This window comes from Kogia breviceps, chromosome 1, assembly GCF_026419965.1.
Source record: "Kogia breviceps isolate mKogBre1 chromosome 1, mKogBre1 haplotype 1, whole genome shotgun sequence".
In the NCBI taxonomy this organism is placed as follows: domain Eukaryota; kingdom Metazoa; phylum Chordata; class Mammalia; order Artiodactyla; family Physeteridae; genus Kogia; species Kogia breviceps.
The window spans coordinates 130927013-130950993 of NC_081310.1; the positions used below are offsets into that span (position 1 = coordinate 130927013).

The window sequence follows — 23981 nt, forward strand, 5'->3', positions numbered from 1 at the left end:
CTACCTACCCAGACCTAAGCAAAATAGCTTTTGTTCTATTTGCATTTTTGCAAATTAAGCATCATCTGAAGGTATATATCTCATTGCAAGCAGCTTTTGCTTCTCTCAACCTTTCCTGGCTCTAAAAACGTTTCTCCAGTATGAGCTAGGTACTGAACTTTGAAGAAGGGTCCACTGTAATAACAGTAAAGTTTAATGGTGCATAACTTTGAGAGACTGACAAATTTCCAGCCAAAGTATTGATTCTTACAGAATTTATGAAGCACATGCTCTATTCTGTGTCATTATGGCCCATTTTTGGCTGAAAGAATCATGTAAAATAGATTTTTAAATGAGTTGTAATAGCCAGACGTAAAGAAGGTATTGACATGTGTCATGAAGGGTGAAACAGCATACCGGATTAACGCATATAACAAATCAAAAACAACAGTACCCTCTACTACTGCAAATATAAATTTGCTTTTGCTTTTAATCATCCCTCCTATTTACTACTTTGCACATTTACAATCTCCTTTCTTACAGACCTCTTTTGAAGAACATTAACTATGTGTAAAATTTTTGCATAGTTGCATAGACTGCTTTGGGGAATACTAACAGTTTAGAAACTTGAATTTGGCAAAGTAATTTGCTCTTATATGTAAATAATGTCCTTTGTAAATAATGCTAAAAGCTTATAATCTAATCTTTATTACATGCATATAAATGACATATTTAGTGGATTAATATTTAAATCTTTTTATGAATTCAACAATTTTAAAGCACTACTGGAAATTTTTGTTTGTTTTTCAGAAGCATAAAAATTTATTTTTCCTTTATGACTTCCAGCTAAGCTTTTCTTTTCCTGTCCCCAAATGCTCTCATGGAAGACATCCTTGCATCTAACTTGTTTTGAAAAAGTATAGAATCTACGGCCAAACCACCCTGAACGCACCCAATCTTGTTTGAAAAAGTATAGAATTTATTCCTCTGGTCCTCTGTTGCCTATTTTTGCCCTGTTCATCTTAATGCCTGCTATGAATTAGTTTCTCAAGAAACAATTGAAATGTAAGTCTTTTTTTCTCTTTTGACACACTGGGGGAAAAGTGGCTTTCAAAAATAATACTATTCAAAAATAATAATTTAAACTTTGATTTTACTCTTCACTTTAGAATACATGTTTATTAAATGTATATCTCCCCCACAGAGTAATCAATACAGATTGTGTAGTACATTACAAGGAAACCATGTCTGAGGTTATTAGAAAAATTAAATGCCTTTAGTTTTGCTTACTTGAGCAATATGTGAAAATTAACAGTTTAAACCCTTTCAGGCATCGGACCAGACTTAGCCTTAGTCAGAACTCATGGTGTGACTAGGCTTTGCTTCTTCTTTCTTTTCCTCTTCTCCCCTTCCCTCCCCTCCCTTTTCCTTCTCATCCCTTCCCTTCTCTTTTCTTCTCTTCTTTTTTAACTTATCTGGTTAGCATTTACCTAGTGAACATCAAATTACCTGAAATCTAATTTTATAGACTAACATTTATAGAGAGATATCCACATTGAGAGGGGAGACAGAGGGAAAAGGGAAATGAGTGGCTATGGCTTTCTCTGAAAAGTAGTTCAGTGTTTCCATCACATTCCAGAAACCTTTTTAGAGCTAGAAAGAGAGGTCACCCAGGTCTAACTGTGCTAGGGACCAACAAATCCCAGGCACAGATACATCTCCCTCACATCCAGAAACCCTGAGAGAATATGTTAAATCCTTTTCAAACAACTGCTTTTCAACAATTTAGGAGTTTATCAGCCTAACAAAAAAAAGAACTTGGCAGGAAGAAAAAGGCTGAGACTCTCAATAGACTATTCTAGGGCCTGGTAGAGCCTGAAGAACTCTTCAGGGTCTTAGTCAACAGTGAACAGAGGAGTTTAAACTAGCGCGTTCATCTATACCACAAGTGAGAGACATTGGTCTTCACATAAATGTTTTTCCCAGGCCAAATGCAGACAAATTCGAATAAAATAGGCCAAGTCCTGGCTGGAAGATTAGAACAATCAGATCAGGGAACAGGAAAGTGAATCCCCCCCCTCCAGTGCAGTATCTCATGAGCAGTCCCATTTACACCCTACTGTTCACCTGGGGGTGTTTCAATTCACGGTGTCTGTGTTCAGAGGTTGTTCAGGTTGAGTTTTTTTTTTTTTAAGAACAACTTTTTTTTTTTTTTTAGATGGAGAATTTTAATTAAATTGGCATATTTAAGACCAAAAAGATAAAGTGGACATTGTCAGTGTATCTTCAGCCCTTGCCTTAACAGGTGAATGAACACAACTTGAAACACAGGTGAATCTTGCTGGTCTATGAGACAGTGAAGGGAGCTTCTCAATATTTAAATATATTAATATAACCAGTTATAGAAATCTAAATATAAAGCCAATCTCCTATAGGGTTTGAGAAGGCATTCACCATATCCCTGAAAAGTTTGACATTCCTTATTCAAGTTTAATCATCTCTTTAGAAGGGGAAAACAGTGATAGTACTTGCTGAACCAGAATTACTATCAAAATTCAAAAAGCTGACCATATTCATTTAGCCACAGCCAATCTTATTTAAATCAGGACAGAAATATTATATCAGCTATTCATGATCTGAATTCTAGTGTATGAGATCAATTTAAATATGGTACACATAAAAAGTCATGAGACATTTGTTTCATAATAAATAAGGCAGTGGCCAACTATTACTCATTAGTAGCTTTTTTGAGATAAGCTATCAAGTCTGCCCTTTCTCCCTTCTTCTTAATGCCAGCGAAGATCATTTTTGTTCCAGGGATGTACTTCTTGGGATTCTCCAAATACTCCATCAGCTTCTCCCCTCCCCAGGTGATGCTTTTGTTCTTGTTGGCATCTGTGTAAAAGAATCTGACAGCCTGACCTGTCTTTCGCCCAAACAGACCATGGAGATTTGGCCCAGTCTTGTGCTTGCCTCCCTTTCCCACAGTATGGCACTGGGCACACTTCTGAACAAAAATCTTCTTGCCCTTCTCAACATTACCCATTTTTATTTTTTATTTATTTATTTTTTTCATTACCCATTTTTAAATCGTTCTTTCTCCGTGTATGACTAAGACGTTCCTGCTTGCAAGCCGAACGTCCCGCTCTCTAATCTAAGAACAACTTTTAATTCACTGATGTGTTAGAAGAATAAAAGTTTTAGAAAGGTATGAACTTCAGAAGATTTTTTTAAAAAAATGTAGCTACACTCAAAGATATTTGAAATGCAGAGGCTGTTATTCAATTTGGACCTTCATTTCCTGATTTTTTTCAAATCAGACCCAGCTTCCTTTAGACACTATAGGCAGACTATACACATAGAATGTGTACGTAAATGTACATAACTGTAGCATTTGGTTGTGACAAACTAGTTTTACTAACACGGAGGATTTAATAGATGAAATGAGGAAATATGTCAATGTAATAGCATATTAGATTTTGCAAATGAGCTATTCCTAAGGCAACATGAATTGCTTGCTTTTATATTTCCACAATTGTTCGTTCATTTGACAACTAACATTCAGAATTCATCTTTGATCTTGGAGGACTCGTACAAATCAAAGTACAATAAATCCTTACACTTAGGAACTTAAAGTGACACTCAGACAAAAGATGTCTTCTGACAGTCTTTGGCCTGTTGCATATGCGGACCCACAGTAAGACCTGAAGTCAGGGCTAGCTGCAGGCAGGCTTGGGAAGAGGGCAGACTTGTCTTCAGGGCTTTCAACATTGCTCTGGGCCACATTTCTCACCAAGGCTCAGGGACCCCGAATTCTAGTTACCATCTACTGAGGATTTATTATGTGCCACACGTTTACATGTATTATTTCTGATCCTTACATCAACTTTCAAGATCAGTATTTTATCCCTATTTCACAAATAAGAGAATAAGTCTCAATAAGTCTAAGTACTTCTAAGGAGCAGAGCTGGGTTTCCACCCTGTGTCTGAATTCAAAGCCCCTCTCAAGCTCATGACATCACTGTGTCTCATCATGAGACCTGAGGCTTCCCTCTGGAGTTCACACCCAAACCTGTTCTTCCTGTTTTGACTCCAGATTCCCTTTGGCTTTCAGGCTTTGAAATATATGAAATAAATGAACTTTTTAAAAGGGGGAGGGCCAGGTGGAGGGAAGGCATGCATGGTTCTACTTCTATTAACTTTTATTATTAGAATTCTATTTACTTTCTGACAGGGACCTCTTGGAAATGATACTTTCACCCAGAGGAGTTGTAACAAGATAAATTTCAAGCAGCATGGAATATTGTTGATCAGTCAGACAGCATGACTGCCAATTTAGCGTACTGTTAAGATTAGCCATTTGTGTTGGCTCGACAATGTTGTGAAAACTCCTGTTAGCTTCTTGGAACTACAAAGCATGTGATGAGAAATTTTCCTTATTTTGCTTTGTGACTCTCTGCCATTTGATTTTCACTTTAAAATATAAATTGACAGCTCTTGGACTGGTAACAGAATTTTCCCATTGTGAATAAGTCCCTCCAAACACACTTGGTTGGTATAGCAGCACAGTGATCTATTAAAACTCACTAGAAATAAATATTTTCATTGAAGACCTCTCTCTGAAATTTACTGTGTGACTTAGGCAAACCAGTTAACCTCCATAAACCTTCAAATATAAAATGGTCATAAAGAGGAGCAAATTGGGTTTTACAAAAGGGCTTTACAAACTGTTAAGCTTATACAAATGTAAGGGCATTCCTGGGCATCATTCTTAATCCAATTCATTCCTTCCTGAGAAGCAATTCTGCAAAATAAGACATTGGCCTGAGTCTTCCATCTGTGATCTCCTTTCGACCCTACCGTATAAAGGAAGAACTAAGGCTCCTTTCAGTAATTTACCACTGCTCTGCCAATAATCAATATGTCATGAGCTCTGAACATTTCTCCTTGGATTTCCTAATCCTGACTAAATGGTAAATCCTGGAGTTATTAGGTGGCAATGGCTCATTTATCAAATCCGTAGAAAGAAGCTTCTTTTCTGGAATATTTTTTCCTCTCCTATCATTTAGTAGTTTATCTTTTATAATCACTGATTGCTGTCTAGGCTGCCTACTTGAGAAAGAAAGCAGCAAGTAGCAGAACCATATGAGGAAAGATAAATGAAGACATCTACTCCTTTCTTGCCATTTGACTCCTTACATTTGGTATAACAGGTACCTTTCATGCCCATTCATCTGATTCTTTCTCTAAAAGTACCTTAGTGCCCCCTGCAGGTTATATGAATTTCTCCTTCCACAACCTTGTTTATACTTTTTTTTTTTAAACCTCTCCTGAAACCCCCAGTGCTAGTTTCTTCTCAATGGCACTAGTATCTAGAAAAAAGATTATGACCTTGAAATTCTTGAACATTTTCTGAACCTTCTGTTTCCTGAAATGTCACTCATTCATTCCAAAATTATTAATTGGCGTTATCAATCCTAGGTTTATCTTGCTTATTCTAAGTGCAGAATTTCCACTGACAAATCCTTTATCATCCAAGAATTTTGAGCTCAGGAAAGCCTTTCTCTTTCGAAACTATTTAGAGATCTGAAATAAAATTTTGAAGGAACTAATGCTGTATTTTAATCTAAATCCTTGGGGAAAAAAAATTAAAATCCTGAGATATAATTAAGTCCGCAGATCAAAATGGAAGGTGAAAATATCTAGATATAAGTTCTGAGAGGTCAAATTTAAAAAGATGACTTTGTGAAATGGTAAGTGTTTAAACTACAAATCTATGTTTATTCAGCATCTGGATTTCTTCTTGCTAAGTAGTTTTAAAGCTACTTAGTATTTAATTGACATTTTACTCACTATTTTACTAGCTTCAAGTCTTTCATACTCAAGCTCTCCCAATTACAGCTTGTACACAAAAAATTACCTTAGCCTGATTTCTAAATGGCTAAATAGTTTGATGTAATTTCTATTAGAATTCAGTAATACTGATACTGCAGGTGCTGGAGAGGAATTTTTCAACTGTCAATTATGACCCTTTAGTAGGTTGTGAAGTCAATTTAGTAGGTTGTGACAGCATTAAAAAAAAAAAAAAGAGGGCTTCCCGGGTGGCGCAGTGGTTGAGAGTCCGCCTGCCGATGCAGGGGACACAGGTTCGTGCCCCGGTCCGGGAAGATCCCACGTGCCGCAGAGAGGCTAGGCCCGTGAGCCATGGCCGCTGAGCCTGCGTGTCCGGAGCCTGTGCTCCGCAATGGGAGAGGCCACAACAGTGAGACACCCGCATACTGCAAAAAAAAAAAAAAAAAAAGAAAGGAATAGATTGCATGAAATATAAGAAAATGAGTGGAAATTAAATATTGTTATATGAAACTTTTGCTTTGTTATATGTATATCTGGATTGTGACATAAAATGTGTTTCTTCTGTAAGTTGTAGTCAAACTGACAAAAACTATTCTAGCCTGCAGTGGATAAGAGCAAGAACTGCTTACCAGCTGTGTGAACCATTCTGAGCCTTGGTTTTCTTCTCTGAAAATAGGTGTAATAAGACTTTCATAATAGCGTTATTGTAAGAGTTAAGTAAAAAAATAAAATAATGTTGGTGCACAGAATCTGACGTAGTCAGAGACTAATGTTATCTTAGTGGGAGTTATAATGAGAATTATTTGAAATCATATTTGAAATCATATTTGAATCATTTGAAATAATAAATCAAAGTGCTTACACTTCTCCTTTAAATTGAGTTCCCTTGCAAATCAAGTTCCCTTCTACCTCTTGAGCATATAGCCCCAGGGAAGAAGGTGAGCATTTCCAGGTTTAGAACAAAGAAGCCATTGATCAGTTTTGGATCTCGAAAACTGACTCTTTTGAGACAGTAGTCATGAAATTTGGGTCATTTGAAAGAAAAGGATTTTCCAAATTCCTTTATTTCTTCTTTAACATATTGAGAAGCTGGCCAAAAAATACTAGAGAGTCTTAAATGAGAGGAGAGTAGGACAGGTTAGGAAGAAGGCAGGACATGCCTGGCTTCTCAGTTCCTATTGGATTCTGGGAAGAAGGTAGAAAGGTAGGTGAGCACTGCTCCAGTTTTTCTTCTCTACACTAATTCCTGGGGTAGGGAGGTGTTCAGTGGGAGAAGAGAATTGAAGAGATGTTCTAGAGAGGTTGGGGGAAATGCTGAGGAGAGTGGCTTTTGCCCTCCACAAGGATATTGGAAGCTATTGCCTTACAAACTTCTGCTTAAACATGGAGGCTGTTACAGCAAATTAAATTTAATGGCTTAACATGGTTTTGCACACAAAGGTCTGAGTTTAAGCCCCTTAGAATCTCCCTCAGCTCGTGTATGATATGACAGTTATCCAGAAGTTTTGGAGCATCCTGGTTTGAAATGAAGCAGAAAGATATGACTGAAAGTAGTCGAAGGACCTGCCTAGCAACTTTGCCGAAGGAGGTTGCCTAAGGGGAATGAAGCCACCCACTGTAGACTAAATTCCCATTGAGGTCACAGTCACGTGCCAGGGAATACATTTTGTCATCAAAAGTGGAGACGAGGGTCCAATCAGTAAGTATAAATGGTGCCCCAGAGCATTATCAGAGTTAAGTAAACATGAATGATTATCACCAAAGGCAGTTTCTAGCAATGGGGGCATCAAATTGCCCAGGGTAGGGACAAGTCACTGTAGGATGTCACCAGCTCTGGGAATAGACCAAATCAGGAGAGTTTAGAAGATACGTCATATACCCGAGGAGTCTACCTCCTATAAGATTACATACGCCTTATTCATCGTGTGTATATCCAGGTGGAGAGGGCAGAACTCTTGACAATCATTTCCCTGACTCATCTAGGCAGAAACTGGGTTACATAAAGAGATGGACTGAATTACCAAATAATATTGAACCAACAATTTAAATTTAACTAAAATATGTTTTCTAAACTACCTGGTGGGTGTGGGATTGTGAAGGAAGCCCAATTCTTTAATAAAGTAACCCCATTTCTTTCACATCTGAGCATAGTGTAAATACATTTGTGATGCTTCTGATTTTTCTTTATTATTGTGTCATATCATCACATCTATGGGAATTTAATTTTTCTAAGCCTTTATTTGTGCCAATCTTTGTATCATAGAGTATTTTGGGTAATAACTCCTTTGATACAAATTAACAGCTATCTAATTTAGATGCCTCTACCCCAAACCTCAACTACAGAAAACCAACTGCAAATGAATATGAAAGAAAAAAGGGAGAAGCCAGTCCCTGGGTTTCCAAATGAAATGCTGCCAAGTAGCCATACAACCCACAGTCCTGAGCAGAAAAATAAAGGTAAACATTTAAAATTTATACGGAACTTTTTGGATTAGATAGTTGAAATTTAACTGTAATTTTGTATCTTAACCTTTAGAGTTTTGTCCCTTCCCCACAGTTGTAGGGGATTGTAGGGGAAGGTGGTAGAAGTGGTGGTGGAGGGGATATAAATCGTTAAAATGAAACAGGAAAAGACATGGTAAAAAGGACCTTCTATTTTCAGGGCACTGATCTGTCCAGAGCGGTTCCTTCTCCCCACAGAACACTGGCAGGATAAACGGCTGCTGCCAGCATGTTGACAGCAGAGGGTATAGGGCTCACCTATACCAAGGCCTACAGACCAGCATGTAGTGATGGTCAGGGCTGGGCCAGAAATGTGTCCTTGTCCATGCCACATGAAGTAAGATGGCATAGTGGAAAACATTGGAGTTAATTGATAATATGGGGGTTGGGACCTTTTGCGTCAGTTAGATAAAATGGGCTCTACTCCTAGAATCACCATTTCCGAGAAGCGTGATCTTAGACAAATTACTTAATCTTTCTAACTTTAGGCTCCTGATCTGTAAAATAGGGATAAGAAATGAAGCTTCTCAAAAAGCTGTTGGAATTTAAATGCTAAAATTCATGTAAAACATACACCTCATGCTCTAGAATGGGTTCAGTGAAAGTCAGCCAGTTTTATTCTCTTATCCTTTTAGGCAGCTTTAGGCTTGAACCTCACTTCCTACATGAAATTCAGTAAAATACTTACTCTTTTCTCTCTCTTGCTTTTTTCTTTTTGGCTGCGCTGCATGGCTTTCAGGATCTTATTTCTCCAACCAGGGACTGAACCTGGGCTCCTGGCAGTGGAAGTGCCGAATTCTAACCACTGGACTGCCAGGGAATTCCCAAATACTTAATCTTTTTTTTTTTTTTTTTTTTTTTTTTTTTTTGTGGTACGCAGGCCTCTCACTGTTGTGGCCTCTCCCTTTGCGGAGCACAGGCTCCGGACGCACAGGCTCAGCAGCCACGGCCCACGGGCCCAGCCGCTCCGCGGCATGTGGGATCCTCCCAGACTGGGGCACGAACCCACATCCCCTGCATTGGCAGGCAGACTCTCAACAACTGCGCCACCAGGGAAGCCCCAAATACTAAATCTTTTTGAACTGAAGTTCCCTGATTTGTAAAATGGGATTAATTTACATTATATCAGAATATTTGGAGATCATAATAAGAATTATATGTCAAGCTTCTCTCTTTTTCCCCTTCCTCCCTTTGACCCTTTTCTTGTGGTCAGTCTATGCATGGAGGCCAAAAAGATCTCAGAAGAGATGGGACAGGGATATCATTGAGCCTGTGTCTTTGCTGCATATGCAAACTCTTGGAGAACTAGTCGGTCTGAGATGTGAGTAGGTGACCAAAGAGAGAATAGATGAGAAATCAATGGAAAGAGCATCACAAGAAGGGAAATTAAGAGTTAGTGCAGAATTAGAAATGAGAATCACACTGATGTCTGGGCCATTTGATACATCACTGTCAGAGATAACTTTCTTAAAATTCTAATCTTGCTTAAACCAATACAGTGTCTCACTACTGCTTCTCACGGAAAGTCTAATTGTATCGAAGGCCACCTCTGATAAGGTTCTGGCCTCCTCCCCGCATTATTGCCAGCCGTTCCCCCTACCATGTGCCCTTCCTAGTGGGAAAGGAGGCAAGGACATTAATGAGGAAGTTATTATTGAAATGGAGTTGGCAGGGCTTGGCAGCTTGGCAAGAAATTAATTTCAGGTGGAGGAAGGGGAGTGATAAAAATTAGAGAAAGGAAAGTCATAAATGACATTAAACTCTGTTTTTCTTAACACATACTAAATTAATTCTGGCAGCAGTGAGTTCCAAAAGAATGCAAGTGCCCCCTGATAATATTTCCTAGATTATAAGACATAAACGACTGTAACATACATCATTAACAGGAGAAAAGGAAACATATCGTTTACAAGACACATCTTGACTTTTAAAAGCATGTGAAAAACATTCCCTTTTTTTTCTTCATTCAACAAATATTTACTGAGAACCTAATATAAGCTAGGCCCTGTTCTAACAACTGGAGATGCAGCAAAGTAAAATAAAAGTAAAAGTTTCTGCCTTCCTGAAGCTCTCTTACTAATGGAAGAAGTCAGAATATAAACATAATAAATTACATAATTATGTAGATGATAAATGCAATGGATAAAAGGTAAAGCAAGATAAGGCGAACCAGGATTGCCAAATGGGTAAGGGTAGAGGTTGGCATTTTAAACAAGTTAGTGAGAGTAGGCACCACCGAGAAGTTGCCATTTGAGCATATGACTTGAGGGAAGTGAGAGAATGAGACCCTTAAGGCAAGCAGAGAGGATAATCAGTGTTAACTACATACCATGTATAGTAACACATGTTCCAGGGTTCTATAGTCACATGAATTGGGAAAATATAGTTCTACATACTGTATCCTTTTCTTGGAGGTCAAAATAAGAATTAGCATATTATTAAGGCATTGTGAAAACAAAATAAAATGTTTTTAACTTTATTCAACCCAGCATATCCCAAACTTGTTAGATAACATAAACTGTTGTTGATGGACATCAACAACATCTGCTAAGATGTTGTTGATCTGCTACGATCAACATCTGCTAAGATCTTCAAGGACACCAGTTTTCTGTGAAACAATGGAAGAAATGTTGAATTAGGGGAATATGATTTCTTTAACCAGTATTATTTGCTGACATATTTACTGTAAAATTTGAATAATCCATTGCTGAATTATGAATATCCTTTATATTTCTTTTGAGCTTTGGAGTGTTATTGTGTGGTTATTAACTAGGCACCCAACAGCAATAATGCCATGACTGTATTTATTGAATTGATAATCAAAAGAGTGGACCACTATATTCTTGGATTTTATGCCTTTCCTAGCATTAGAAATGTTATACAAGTGTTATTGACCCTACTATTCAGAAAATGTATAGCAAATTAGGGCCTGTTTATTTTATTTTTTTATTGCTGTATAACTGACATACATTATATTAATTTCAGTTGTATAACATAATGACTTGATATTTGTATACTTGCAAAATGATCACCACAACAAGTCTAGTTAACATCTGTCCCCATATAAAGTTTCAGAATTTTTTTTCTTGGGTACTTTTAGGATTTTCTCTCTTAGTAACTTTCAATTATTCAATACAGTGTTAGTAACTATGGTTGTCACACTGTACATTATAAATATTTAAATTATATCCTTACTCTTGCATAGGTTTGAAAAGTTGGTTCTAGATGAGAACACTCTTTTACTCACGAGAACACCCTTTATTCACCACGGAAGCAATGCATGCCGGCTGTAACATGCCTCGCCTAACAGCAAAAGAATGTTCAGAAGCATGCCCAGCTAATTGAAACTACAGGGGGCATTTAAGTAGGCAAAGTGTTATTACTCAGTTTAAATTGTGTCCAGGATATCAGAACTACCATTCCCTACTCTTGCAAAAGGCACTATGGGAATGGGAATGGCCACAAGTGTTAGGCCTCTAACTTCTTTTAATTTTCCTTATCCCAGTTGTTCTTGACAAGCTCAGAGGGCCATCCACATTACCATCCACAAGAACTGGGGTTATTGTTATGAATGTGAAAGTCAGGTAGTTTTTGAACTCGTGGTATCGAGTGCAAACCCTATGCCATGAGGCTATCACAAGAAGTTCTCCAATGTCCATATTTTTTGAAAATTTGCCTCAAAGTATATATATATATATATATATATATATATATATATATATATATATATATATATAATTTATTTATTTTTGGCTGTGTTGGGTCTTTGTTGCTGCACGCAGGCTTTCTCTAGTTGTGGTGAGTGGGGGCTACTCTTCGTTGTGGTGCGTGGGCTTCTCATTGCAGTGGCTTCTCTTGTTGTGGAGCATGGGCTTCAGTAGTTGTGGCACGAGGGCTTAGTTGCTCTGCGGCATGTGGAATATTCCCGGACCAGGGTTCGAACTCGTGTCCCCTGCACTGGCAGGCAGATTCTTAACCACTGCGCCACTAGGGAAGCCCCTCAAAGTATAATTTAAGTAGCAAAAGTGTAGTTCTTCATCTAGGACTTTTAAGTCTGAGGCAAGTTACTCTCAGTTTATTCCAAGATAATTCTTTTTTCTTTTTTTTGCAATACACGGGCCTCTCACTGTTGTGGCCTCTCCCGTTATGGAGCACTGGCTCCGGATGCACAGGCTCAGCGGCCACGGCTCACAGGCCCAGCCACTCCACGGCATGTGGGGTCCTCCCAGACCGTGGCATGAACCCGTGTCCCCTGCATTGGCAGGCGGACTCTCAACCACTGCGCCACCAGGGAAGCCCTCCAAGGTATTTCTTTGAAAAGATATTCCTCATATAGTGCACTGGTTATTTTAAATGAGAGCATTTGCTATATTTGGTCTAATTTTCTTATTTGAAATTAAATCAGTTTCTTATAATTTCTAGAAAGCAAATAGCCTATGTAGGCCATCTATGAGTTTGTCTATTATTTAGGCAGAAGTGTTCACAAAAGTGGATGTGTGAAGGGCTAGAACAAATAATCCTAAAATTGATATGGAACCACAGAAGACCTAGAATTGCTAAAGCAATCCTGAGGAAAAAGAACAAAGCTGGAGGCATAATCCTTCCAAACTTTAGATAGTACTTCAAAGCTACAGTAATCAAAACGTGTGGTATTGACACAAAAACAGACACGTGGATCAGTGGAACAGAATAGAGAGCCCAGAAATAAATCCACACCATTCGGTTAATTAATCTTCGACAAAGGAGGCAAGAATATATAGTGGAGAAAAGACAGTCTCTTAGGCAAGTGGTGTTGGGAAAGCTGGAAAGTCTCATGTAAATCAATGAAGTTAGAACACTCCCTCACACCATACACAAAAATAAACTCAGAATGGCTTAAAGGCTTAAATATAGTACAACACCATAAAACTCCTTAAAAGAGAACATAAGCAAAACATTCTCGGACACAAATCCTAGTAATATTTTCTTAGATCAGTCTCTCAAGGCAAAATAAATAAAAACAAAAATAAACAAATTGGATCTAATCAAACGTATAAGCTTTTGCACAGCAAAGGAAACCATAAACAAAATGAAAAGGCAACTTGTAGACTGGGAGAAAGTATTTGCAAGCTATGTGACTGACAAGGGCTTAATTTTCAAAATATACGGACAGCTCATACAACTCAATATCAAAAAAACAAACAACCCAATCACAAAATGGGCAGAAGACCTAAATAGACATTTCTCCAAAGAAAGCATACAGATGGCCAACAGGCACGTGGAAAGATGTTCAATGTTGCTAATTATTAGAGAAATGCAAATCAAAACTACCATGAGGGGGCTTCTCTGGTGGCGCACTGGCTGGGAGTCTGCCTGCCGATGCAGGGGACGCGGGTTCGTGCCCCGGTCCTGAAGGATCCCACATACCGCGGAATGGCTGGGCCTGTGAGCCATGGCCGCTGAGCCTGCGCGTCCGGAGCCTGTGCTCCACAACGGGAGAGGCCACAGCAGTGAGAGGCCCACGTACCACAAAAAAAAAAAAAAAAACCTACAATGAGATATCACCTCACACTGGTCAGAATGGCCAACATCAAAATGTCTACAAATGATATATGCTAAAGAGAGTGTGGAGAAAAGGGAACCCTTCTACACTGTTGGTGGGAATGTAAATTGGTGCAGCCACTATGGAAAACAGTATGGAGGTTCCTTAAAAATTTAAAAATATAGTTACCATATGATCTAGCAATCCCACTCCTGGGCATATATCTGGAAAAGACAAGAACTCAATTCAAAAAGATACATGCACCCCAGTGTTCACAGCAGCACAATTTACAATAGCCAAGACATGGAAGCAACTTAAGTGTCCATTGACAGATGAATGAATAAAGAAGATGTGGTATATACATACAATGGAATATTACTCAGCCATAGAAAATAATTAAATATCGCCATTTACAGCAACATGGATGGACATAGAGATTATCATACTAAGTGAAATAAGTCAAAAAGAGAAAGACAAATATTATATAATATCACTTATATGTGGAATCTAAAAAAATAATACAAATCAACTTATTCACAAAAACAAAAACAGACTCACAGACATAGAAAACAAACTTATGGTTACCAAAGGGGAAAGGGGAGGGGGAGGGATAAATTAGGAGTATGGGATTAACAGATACACACCATATAAATATAATAAACAAAAGTATTTACTGTAAAGCACAGGAAACTGTATTCAAAATCTTATAATAACCTATAATGGAAAAGGATCTGAAGCTGAACATCTGAAACTAATACAATATTATGAATCAACTACAGTTAAATTTTAAAAAAAATTGGATCTGTGAAGAGGCCAGAGTTCAGGATCTTTGTAGGCAGTTGTGCATGAGAGCTTAGATATGCTGGTAATGTCTAAATTGAGTGTTCTTTTAACCTTCCCACCAACTGCTACAATCTGGTATCTACCCCATGTCTAAGACCTGGCCTAAATTTTTCCTAAAGAAAAAGTATGTATGTGGAGAAGAATGAAATACCTATTTGAACGTTGCTCATGTTCTGGTTACTGGCACAGGAAAATCAGGCTATAAATACAATAAGCACCAGTAATGATATAACGTAAAAATATTTTTATATTTCTACATATTTTCCCTGTTAACACACAAAAAATGACTTTTTATAAGGTGTCAGGGGAGGTTCGATGAGATTACTGATATGATTTTTTTTATTTGTTAATTGTTCCCCTAATAAATTATTAGTTCCCAGTGGGCAGGAACAATCATGTGTCTGCCATAGGGGACATATGGTAGGACCTCAAAATGTGATTGGTTCTTGGTTCTGCAATATGACGTATAATTAATTAAACGTATTAAACTGCACTTTGTAGATTTTTCTCTCTCTCTCTCTTATTGCCACCCCTCTGTCTTAATTGCTATCATTTCTCCCTGGATTATTTTTTCTCCTCTCTCTTTTATTTCCTTTCACCAAAAGCAGATATGACACTAAACTGAAAATTGATTCACATAATTCCCGTTTGAACCCCTTCAATGTCTTTTAAAATTTTTATTTATTTTTGGCTGCATTGGGTCTTCATTGCTGCACACGGGCTTTCTCTATTTGCGGCGAGCAGGGGCTACTCTTCGTTGCGGTGCACAGGCTTCTCATTGCGGTGGCTTCTCTTGTTGCAGAGCACGGGCTCTGGGCACGCGGGCTTCAGTAGATGTAGCATGTGGGCTCAGTAATTGTGGCTCTCGTGCTCTAGAGCAGGCTCAGTAGTTGTGGCGCACAGGCTTAGTTGCTCTGTGGCATGTGGGATCTTCCTGGACTAGGGCTCGAACCCGTGTCCCCTGTATTGGCAGGAGGATTCTTAACCACTGTGCCACCAGGGAGGTCCCCCACTTCAATGTCTTAACCTGTCCCTGAAAATAAACTGGTATACATCCAAATTTATTATCAGGGCCTATTAGTATCTGTATGATCTCATCCCTGTTTATTTTTACACTCTCTTCTTGGGTCACTTTCCTTTACCCTCGTCCCTCACTATTCTGTAGACACCCTGGTCATTCCATCCACCCCATCCCACCCCCTCCCCGTCGTACAGCCTTTGCACAGGTTGTTCCCTCTGTCTGGAATGTTCTCCCCATCCCTACGATTTGCATAGCCAGCTCATTCTCCCCTAAAGGTCTCTGTTTGGGCTTTTGTGATCACCTATCTAAACTTGGTTACCTGTGTTAGGCTCTTGTTTAGACATGTATACATTTCTTTCATGGCACTTGCTATAAACTACAATTATTTTCTGTCTATTTATCTATATAAGGGAAGAAATTGTGCCTATCTTGTTCACCATTAAATCTCCAGCGTCTAATTCAGTGTCTAGCATGTGATAAGTGCTCAATATGTATTTGTCTAAAAGAATTATGGCAAAGACGTAAGTTTTTTTCATTAAATTCTATGTTCTTAATGTACTTTGTTACACTGGAAGGACTTCTGAAAATAAAAATCAATCACTTACAACGAATAGACTGGGTTATTGTCCAGAAAAAAAAGGCTTAAGGATTGAGTTTAGTCATAAGATCGACTTTATAGTATAATCTGGATTTTGGAAATTTGAAATAACCTATTAAGTTCTCCTTTTCTTGTTTTGCAGATGGAGAAACAGAATCATAGAAGTTAAATGACCTGCCTGGGATCTAGCAGCTCCTTAGCAGCACAGCCAGAATTAGAATTTCTAGTTTGGGGTTCATTTCACTATGCCACTTGTCTGGTACAACAATATTTAATAGATGTTTGGAGTTACCAACAATCTGTAGGTTTAGAATCTCAAAAATAAAAATATTACATTCTGGAGAAAGAGATATAAGCAGAAGTTGTCTGTGTAGCTTTTTTTTTTTTTTTTTAACATCTTTATTTGAGTATAACTGTTTTACAATAGTGTGTTAGTTTCTCCTTTACAACAAAGTGAATCAGTTATACATATACATATGTTCCCATATCTCTTCCCTCCCTCCCACCCTCCCTATCCCACCCCTCTAGGTGGTCACAAAGCACAGAGGTGAACTCCCTGTGCTATGCGGCAGCTTCCCACTAGCTATCTAATTTACACTTGGTAGTGTGTATATGTCCCTGCCACTCTCTCACATCGTCACCGCTTACCCTTTCCCCTCCCCATATCCTCAAGTCCATGCTCTAGTAGGTCTGTGTTTTATTCCCGTCCTACCACTAATCTCTTCATGACATTTCTTTTTCTTAGATTCCATATATATGTGTTAGCATACGGTATTTATTTTTCTCCTTCTGACTTACTTCACTCTGTATGACAGACTCCAGGTCTATACACCTCATTGCAAATAAATCAGTTTCATTTCTTTTTATGGCTGAGTAATATTCCATTGTATATATGTGCCACATCTTCTTTATCCATTCATCTGTTGATGGACACTTAGGTTGCTTCCATGTCCTGGCTATCGTAAATAGAGCTGCAATGAACATTTTGGTACATGACTCTTTTTGAATTATGGTTTTCTTAGGGTGTATGCCTAGTAGTGGGATTGCGGGGTCATGTCTGTGTAGCTTTTGAGATTTTCCTTTAAAGGGAAAGATTATGCCTTGAAAAAAAAAAAATCTTTTCGGGGCTTCCCTGGTGGCGCAGTGGTTGAGAGTCCACCTGCCGATGCAAGGGACACGGGTTCGTGCCCCGGTCCGGGAGGATCCCACATACCGCGGAGCAGCTGGGCCCGTGAGCCATGGCCGCTGAGCCTGCGCGTCCGGAGCCTGTGCTCCGCAACGGGAGAGGCCACAACAGTGAGAGGCCCTTGTACTGCAAAAAAAAAAAAAAAAAGTCTTTTCAGTTTTCACTGTTGGAATACAGATATAGTAGCTAGAGCTAGAGCAGCCATGTTAGATGCATGAAATGAAAATATATTTGAGAATGGCAGAACAAAAAGAAGGATGTACCCAAGGTCCCCAAATTATCAATCTGTACATATCAGTCCTGGAATGCCTAGGAAAACTTTTACATAAGAAGGAAATAAACATCTGGCCAATTTAGGGTTCCTTTATATAGCACATTAAACTCATAACAAGTACAAGATCTGGTACTGGTAAGTGGCATGTTGTCTTAAAAGAAACCTTGAATGTGCAGCACTGGGTGATGGGTGGCAATGATATAATTAATGGTTAGAAATCTGATGATCCTTCATTACACCATTGCAAACTATATGTTAAAATTTTTATCTGTGTTATGTTGGAAGTTAGACCAGGTGTCAACATACCTTGTAGCTCTAGAGCTATCTATATGAATTGTACTGTCCCTAGGAGACATTTTGCAAATTTGTGGAGCTGTTTTGGTTGTTACAGTAACTAGAGGAGGGAATTGCATGGTCAGGGCCAGGGATGGTAAATGTACCATAAAGTATAGGAAAGTCCCACACAAGAATTGATCCACATCCCATGACTTTCAAACATTCTGCTAGATATTTCTGTAGGTGAAAAACTTGCTTATAATTATCCAAGCCTAGAACCTAATTCGATTTCACATCCAACACAAAGTTTTTAAGGTTTATTTTGCACTGTTTTAACACACTGTTTCTTTCAAAAATGCAAAAGCTATATAAATTGAGGGAAGCTTTTATGTTGTTTTATTCCAAATTTTACTAAGAGTTGTATGTATACCATTTTAGAAAATCACCCAAAATAATGCTGCCTCAACATAAACTAGGATCCTGCTATGAAGCTGCATTTGTGGCTGTTATATTCACAGCGATTCTATGCATAGGTGCAAGCATCTCACTACTTCATTATGTCTTCTGGTATGGTTGTACCTGAACAAATGCTATGAATCATTTCAGAAGTTATGTGCAAAAATTTCAGATTATGCCCTCAAAAGAAAGAAGCATGCATTCCTCTACCCTTTTCTCTTTTCCTGCTGGTTGAAGGCAGAGATGATGGCTAGAGCTGGAGCAGCCACATTAGGTCAGGAGATGGAAGCCACAGTTGAGGATGGCAGAGCAATTAAATGGAGGGAACCTGTGTCCCTGACACTGTGCAGCTGCCATATACCAATGGTCCCATCATCTAAACCCTTATGTGAAAGAGTAAACTTTTATCGTGTTTGAGCCTCTGTGTTTCAGAATTTGCAGCCATTATGGAGAACAGTATGGAGGTTCCTTAAAAAACTAAAAATAGAACTACCATATGCTCCAGCAATCCCACTACTGGGTATATACCCTGAGAAAACCACAATTCAAAAAGAGTCATGTACATGCAAGCAACCTAAGTGTCCATTGACAGATGAATGGATAAAGAAGATGTGGCACATATATACAATGGAATATTAGCCATAAAAAGAAATGAAATTGAGTTATTTGTAGTGAGGTGGATGGACCTAGAGTCCGTCATACAGAGTGAAGTAAGTCAGAAAGAGACAAGCAAATACCATATGCTAACTAACACACATATATGGAATCTAAAAAAAAAAAAAAATGGTTCTGAAGAACCTAGGGGCAGGGAAGGAATAAAGATGCAGACGTAGAGAATGGACTTCAGGACATGGGGAGGGGGAAGGGTAAGCTGGGACGAAGTGAGAGAGTGGCATGGGCATATATACACTACCAAATGTAAAATAGATAGCTAGTGGGAAGCAGCTGCATAGCACAGGGAGATCAGCTCTGGTGCTCTGTGACCACCTAGAGGGGTGGGATGGGGAGGGTGAGAGGGAGACACAAGAGGGAGGGGATGTGGGGATATATGTACGTACAGCTGATTCACTTTGTTATAAAGCAGAAACTAACATACCATTGTAAAGCAATTATACTCCAATAAAGATGTTAAAAAAAAATACATGAAGGACAAAAAAAAGAAAGAAATAGTATTACTGTGAGTTCCAATTAATATATGTATTAAGGCACAGATATATGTATTCAATGGAGATACTCCACAAATTTAAAAACAGTAAATTGAAAACAGAATAAAAACAGTTCAAGAGATTTGATATTTTTTGTGTTTAACAAGTATTTTTCAAAAATAAAGGAGTTCTTTGTATTTAAAATGCACAGCGATCTTTTTATGGATAATTATCCTTAATTCATACAGTATTAGCCTGCTGGGAAGTCTATGTTTTCACAGAATGACAGTTTCATATGTATATTTTGATTTAAGGACCAAATATATTTATGCAGTACCTACTAGCTCAGTGGCTGGCATACAGTAGGCTCTCACTAAACGTTTGGCTATAATGGTGAATGATTATATTCCTGAATAGTGTATGATTGTATTGGCTCCCGTTTTATCAGTATATTGTGTTTATAGACAAGACCAATTAAAATATTCTAATGAAAGAACTCAAATAATTTTATCTATAAGTTTGATTGTGTCCATTATAAAAACAAAGCAACAACCACAAGAAACAAAGGAAGAACTGAAAAAACTGGGATCACCGTAATCAAGTGAGTTTCTAAGAGTCAGAGAAAATTCTGAAGATAAAGATGAGAATAGAAGTTAAGGCTGATGATTCCCCATTTCAATGCTTTGTTTTAGCTGACTACACTTCCTCCCTCCTTAGAGAAAATCGATGCATAATGAAATTATCTGTACTCATCTCTGGTGAATAAATAACAGAAATCTTCCTTGTTTCAAGACATCAATGTGAAACAATTGTTCACATGAAGAATTTGGTTTGTTTTTCTCCATGGCTCTTCAATTTTTCATTTTGCCAATTAAAAAAAGTAAAATGTTTTCATAATGTGAGCAAACAGCAACTACAGAGAGGATATACAAAATTTAAAAAATTATTTAGAGGAAATTTCACTCAAATATATACTTGACATACATTATTCAGAAACAAAAAATGTTTGAACGTTTAGTCAAACTTGTAATTTCAAAAGGAATTGGAAGGAATTTAAAATGTAAAGGAGATGAGCAGAAAAGATAGCAATTTTCAGGTGGATACCTGTATTTAGCAGCTAAATGTATCACCCTTATATTGCATGTCTGAGATCCACATTTTTACATCTGTGCACGTATCAAATTTGGGTAAATATGACTCTATTTAAATATTTATATGTGCAGTTAAGAAATTTTACAAATTATGTCTGAAAGTACACTTAGAATACCCACGATGACATTTTTACATGTGTAGAATGTTAGGCTTTTTCAGAGTGTTTTATACCCTGCCTCTCTAATTTGTATTTAGATTTCAAACCTGCTTTGCAGGAACCGTATCTAATTCAGTGTTCTCTGCACCATCAGGCATACTACTTGTACTAAATAACTGTTTATCATCATTGAGTGCCTGAAAGTAAACACAACACAATTTCATCTGCCAAAATTCTTCTATGCATTTATATGTTGCTTTTAAAATCACATAACCCCAAGTAAATCACTTAAACATGGTCTACTGTACAATTTTGGTCTCCTGTCTGTTTCTTCTCTCGTTATTCTTCCAATGTTACTTTTATTTCTATATCCCCTTCATCTTTATTTTTAGATCAAACCATTTTCACTATAAATTCAATTCTTTGAAAAGATAAGAAGTTTTTGGTCTCTGATAAACCTTTACCATTCAGAGAAAAAGCTGAAAGAAAGAGAAAAAGCTGAAAGAAACAAAGAGAAAAGAAAAAGAAAGGAACTCACACACACACTCAACATACACACAATAAAGAAGGGTCATATCATTCCAGAGCAAAATTCCAAAGATAGAGGCTTTCAATTATGGAATTGTTAACGACAGAACTGTAATCTGAAAAAGACTGGATAACAAAAGAGATATTTTAAATATTTTAAAATCACTCTCACATCTTCCTGTGTTGATTCCTTTCACTTCTTTCAAAGAAACTTGACAGCTCTTGGAAAACAAAACCCTTCAAATTTTCTTGAAGCTTAGAGAGTCAGTCCTCAGAAAAGAACCCTTTCTAACGTTGTACACACTTAGAGCAGACGTGGACTAAAGTACTAAACAACAGTTCAGAAGCAGCCATCTCAAATCACTGAGATTCATCCAGAAATGCCAGAAAGCATAGAACCAGCAAGCCCGCAATCAATGGGATAAAGAAAGATGGGTGAGAGGAAAACTTCTTAAATGTATGCTTTTGTCATCAAAATTAAAAAATCACAATTTTCAGCCAGTATCTGAATTAATAAAGACTTTAAAAAAATAACTTGTGTTTATTTCTGTAATCTTTGAAAAAACTTTAAAGAATAGCTGTGTTTTTCTGCTCTTACCAGACACTGAAGATTCTCAGGCACAAGCCATGTAAAGTGTCTCCAAGATGGGACATGGTTCTTAGAATCTTAAATTTACATAAGTGGGGCCAGTGGGGTATAGTCAGAAACTCACTAAGTCAAGAATTAAAAGGCTTCACTAAGCATCTGCCTCAAACACTAATTAGGTCTAATTTGGATAAAGTATTTAGTTTCTAAGCCTCAGTTCCCTTATCTGAAAAATGGGAATAGTATTATTTGTCTTAGCTCAAAGTTGCTGTGTAGATCAAATGAGATAATGTATGTGAAAGTGCTTTGATGATGGTAAAGCATGCTGCAGATAAAAAGTATTATCTTTTAATACAGTTCTAATGGGCAGATATGAAGCCCATTGTCATTAGGTGACACCCACATTTTAATGGCCAGCAGGACCAGAAGTAGAACTTTGGTTTACCATAGTCTGTAAAAGGAGATTCTCTTCAGATTTTCATGGTGAGGTTTTGCATGAAACGTGCATAATCTGACAGTGGCCCCATGTGTACCCCCTCTTTTCTGAAATCACATGATGATTTTCTCTTATGCTAGGAAGGAGTCAAGACTTGAATGAGCAGTAATATTCTGCCTACTAACTCTGAAATTACTGAAACCATAATTCCCAGCTGGTGTTCCTTAGACTCCGAGGATGAAATCAGGGTGGGGGGACAGATTGGACATGGAGTTATTCCCAGAAGAATGTACACTAACCTCTGTACTAAAATATTCTATACACATTTGTATTGCTATGCTTCCAATGTATGTAGCTGCTATTAAGATTATTCAGATAAAATTCATCTGAAAGCATTATGGAATTCAGAGTTGCTTTTGGTATTTTGTAATTTTTAAAATGAAAGGATATTTAAGCATACATACAACTACTAGAAAAAGGGCTTCTCAGACTTTAAAAATTTGGGAAATTTTGCCTAATCCATTTCTTCCAATTCTGAAGTGATATAATGAGTAGGTAAGTTGGGAAACAAATTCAGTATAACATATTTAAGGGCAAAAGTATGTAAGAGTCCCTTTCCCCTCAAAAATATGTAAGAGTTCACTTTTCTTTAAAAGATAATTATGGGGCTTCCCTGGTGGCACAGTGGTTGAGAGTCTGCCTGCCGATGCAGGGGACACGGGTTCGTGCCCCAGTCCGGGAAGATCCCACATGCCATGGAGCGGCTGGGCCTGTGAGCCATGGCTGCTGAGCTTGCGCGTCCGGAGCCTGTGCTCTGCAACGGGAGAGGCCACAACAGTGAGAGGCCCGTGTACCACAAAACAACAACAACAACAAAAGATAATTACGAAAATAATAAAATTCTAATCACACTTTACTTGGTGATTGTTACACTACAAATTATGCTTTTATTTATTGATTTTCATTGCTTTTTGGGGGTTTCCAGATAATAAAGATGACCACTAAATTATTTTCTGAATTTGTTTTTTTGTTCAGCCAGAAAAAATTCCTTGGAATAATTTGGTGAGAGGGTAATATCTTTAGAAAAAATCGTTATTCATAAAACTTTAGTACTCAGTTTTAGACTTACACTCAATGGATGCTGATATTGTAGAAATTTTTAAAAAGAAAAGGTATGTTCTGAATTTGGTATGTAACTTTTGCAAATCAGCATCTCCAGGAATTCTAGCATGATAACTTGAAAAGTAAAGGAGGGGCTTCCCTGGTGGCGCAGTGGTTAAGAATCCGCCTTCCAATCCAGGCGACACGGGTTCAAGCCCTGGCCCAGGAAGATCCCATGTGCCACTGAGCAACTAAGCCCGTGCGCCACAACCACTGAGCCTGCGTGTCTAGAGCCCATGCTCCACAACAAGAGAAGCCACCGCAACGAGATAGCCCAGGCACCGCAACGAAGAGTAGCCTACCCGAAAACCCGCGCACAGCAACGAAGACCCAAGGCAGCCAAAAATAAATAAATAAAATAATTTTT

At 38.0% G+C, this 23981-nt stretch overlaps 2 protein-coding genes across 4 annotated transcripts in view; both read right to left on the bottom strand.

The window, feature by feature from the left end:
• The window catches only part of ADGRL2 (adhesion G protein-coupled receptor L2), a 626947-nt gene that overhangs the window by 397307 nt on the left and 205659 nt on the right, over positions 1 to 23981 (bottom strand). The gene's annotated exons all lie outside the window — the stretch shown is intronic.
• Positions 2449 to 3025, bottom strand: LOC131760047 (cytochrome c-like). Its single transcript, XM_059069739.2, has one exon. It carries the CDS (start codon positions 3023 to 3025, stop codon positions 2708 to 2710), a length of 318 nt encoding a protein of 105 aa, XP_058925722.1. The 3' UTR covers positions 2449 to 2707.

Coding starts and splice junctions, on each gene's coding strand:
- LOC131760047 (XM_059069739.2), bottom strand. CDS start 3,025: ATGGGTAATGTTGAGAAGGGCAAGAAGATTTTTGTTCAGAAGTGTGCC.